At 35.2% G+C, this 2,920-nt stretch overlaps 1 protein-coding gene across 3 annotated transcripts in view; it reads left to right on the top strand.

Annotated features, from left to right (window-relative positions):
- The window catches only part of LOC100168987 (UDP-glucuronosyltransferase 2B13), a 17,415-nt gene extending 15,346 nt beyond the window's left edge, over positions 1–2,069 (top strand). For all 3 annotated transcript variants that reach the window (XM_001945468.5, XM_016800859.2, XM_029492617.1), the window contains exons 3-5: positions 979–1,198; positions 1,325–1,544; positions 1,620–2,069. In XM_001945468.5, the coding sequence (XP_001945503.2) occupies positions 979–1,198; positions 1,325–1,544; positions 1,620–1,911 (732 nt within the window). In that variant the 3' untranslated portion in view covers positions 1,912–2,069. The remainder of the gene's footprint in view (positions 1–978; positions 1,199–1,324; positions 1,545–1,619) is intronic.
- The last annotated feature ends 851 nt before the right edge of the window (positions 2,070–2,920 follow it).

The following is a 2,920-nucleotide window of genomic DNA, read 5'->3' as shown; positions in this document are numbered from 1 at the left end:
AATGCTGCAGGATCAGTGCGGGACACGCGCAAAACGCGATCAACTTGCAACACCGAACAATTCGGACATAGTTTTTTTCCTGTTATCAGCAACTGTAACCTGCGTCCCTAATGCCAATATTATAATTATATTATTCATTTCTCAACGTTGTGACACCCTTCATACAGTAAAGAGCGTCCGTGACCAGTACTGTATGTACGTCCGTGATAATAACCAATATAGTTCCTGCTCGTATATATACGAAGTTTGATAATTCATTATTCGTATTTAAAGTAATTATAAATACTTACTAGGTTTAAAATGTAAAAAAAAAATTTAAATATGATGATTTTTTCGGGATAATTGGATGTCGATATAAATCACATTTAAAAAAAAAATTATATTTTATACTAAATATTGTATACCTAGGTGCCTACGTTGTAAATTGTTTTCATTTCTAATTGTTTAATTAACTGCGTATTTTTTTAAAACTTCACGTTGATATAAAATATGTAGAGTAAAAAGTATAATTTTTTTCAAAAAACATAAAATATTTGATGATTTTAAATCTAGAAAATAACGATTCTAATAACGATAATCCTTACAAAAAAGTTAGTGTTTACCTATAAGAAAAATACGTACGCTGATTTGGATGTTTCTTTAGCGAGAAATTTGTTGTATCCGTCTTTCAAGTAACAATGCAAACTTATACTTTCAGTGTTTATAGATTTATGAGTAAAATACCTATTACAATAATTTAAAAATGTCCATAGCTCATTAGAAAAATTAAAATATCGAAAAAAACATTTAAATAAACACACAGAATGTTGTTACCTATCTTTAATACCTATTATAACTTATGAGACTTGAACTGGCGATCGTAAATTATTTGTTATAATATACTCTTATAAGTCCTTTTGATCTCATCATGTTTGTAGAACTATATGCAGGTATTTGACAATTTTAAATATATATTTTTTACGCTATACCGGTTAACAGGACATTTTGGAATTCATCGACGATGCACCCCACGGGGTGATCTACTTCACATTCGGTTCCGTGGTATCGATGGCGTCGTTACCTGAAAACGTACTGAGATCATTACGAGAGGCACTCGCTCAGGTTCCGCAAAAGGTTTTGTGGAAATACGAAGGTGAAATGGAGGACAAACCAAAGAATGTGATGACGCGGAAATGGTTTCCGCAACGGGACATACTCAGTACGTACCTACCTATTTGACCTCTAACCATATTATACCGTACATAGATTTGAACCAAACAACAACTAAAATATTATAAAATATGTAAGACTACGCTGTTTAACTGTCGGAATTGATATTGTTTAGTGCATCCCAATTTGAAACTGTTTATCAGTCATGGAGGCATATCCGGAGTGTACGAAGCTGTTGACGCGGGAGTGCCCATAATCGGATTTCCGTTTTTCTACGACCAACCGAGAAATATTGACAATTTGGTCGACGCCGGAATGGCGATCTCTATGGACCTGTTTTCTGTTACCAACGACACGGTTTTAAACGCCATTTTGGCGATAGTCAACGACGATAGGTAGCTAGTGACCACTGTTATTTCGTTTGACAAAACGTTAAAATATTACACGCTGTTATACGTCTTTATATATAGATATCAGAAAAACGCTAAAATCGCTTCCCAACGGTTCAAAGATCGACCCATGTCACCCACAGAGTCCGTGGTTTACTGGACTGAGTATGTTTTACGTCATAAAGGAGCACCACAATTAAAGTCTCACACTATGATTCTGACTTGGTATCGATTTTTTTTGGTTGATGTAACTAGTGCATTGTTGTTCCTCGCGTTTGTCGTTTTATCCATAATTTATTGTGGCCCAAAAATTATTAATAAACGCAATTTTAAATACTTCTATATAGGCAGCGTCAAAGCAGTACGCGAATAAAATAAAATTACACAAATAATAATAAATGAGTATAGTAGCTATTGTTCTTCCTCTCACCTATTCATTAGATATAAACTATATATACGCACCTAAGTACTTTACTGATGGTCATTGCATCGAAATGTATTATATTTAATTATAGCATATATCATAAACTATTCATTGTATACATTCATTATTGTAGTATATATGAAATATTATGTACCATATATTAAATATGGTGGTATTTTTATTTAGATAAAAAAAATTATCATTAATATTCTTATATGTGATAATGCATCAATTTGCATATTTCTGCATTGTTCCATACAATTTAATATACATTCCGAAGTAATATAAATTTGAAGGATTCTATATATACCTGTAGGCGAGTATATATTTTACATCATCTATTGTATTATCGATTAATTAGCAGAACTAAGTGAAATAGGTATAAAACGGATGATCAAAAAAATAATAATAAAAATATGATCTTTTTTTTTTTTTTTTCAGTTTATAACCAACGACGTCGCGGGAATTGCTTTCGCATAACCGCCGCGGCGCCGCCATCGTTTATTATACATTAAATGACATACAATTTATGAATAATAATTTTGACACCTATGTTCTTTGTCCTCTAAGGGCGCACATTTAAATTAGTTTTACATGTTAAGAAATATACATTGTTGGCTGAAGGCCTGCTGTCTGCGTTTGTAAGAATCTCGACCCGGCTTCGCTGCCCGCCAGTCATGTCTTCTCGTTCTGCTGTTTTCTGGGCCCGGCTTGATAGCCAGCTGGCCTCTACCTCATACCTCGCGTCTTCTCCTTCGGATCTTGTGGAATGCGCGTCTCGCCGTTGATGGTTTCATAGTTTTCCTTCTGCCCGTTGTCCTTGTATCGTATTTCTGGGAGCCTTGCGGTCTGCGGCGCCCACTGGCGCTGGGCCGCAGCCCCTCTCACTCTCAATCGCGATCACCCGGACGGTGACCAACCGTACTGTGGGTGTCCTACTCGTGTCCCGGAGCACTCC

The sequence above is a fragment of the Acyrthosiphon pisum genome, unplaced genomic scaffold (genome assembly GCF_005508785.2).
Source record: "Acyrthosiphon pisum isolate AL4f unplaced genomic scaffold, pea_aphid_22Mar2018_4r6ur Scaffold_21922;HRSCAF=25289, whole genome shotgun sequence".
Classification (NCBI taxonomy): Eukaryota; Metazoa; Arthropoda; class Insecta; order Hemiptera; family Aphididae; genus Acyrthosiphon; species Acyrthosiphon pisum.
The sequence above is the reverse complement of the archived record's forward strand: the minus strand, read 5'-3'. Positions and strand labels throughout refer to the sequence as shown.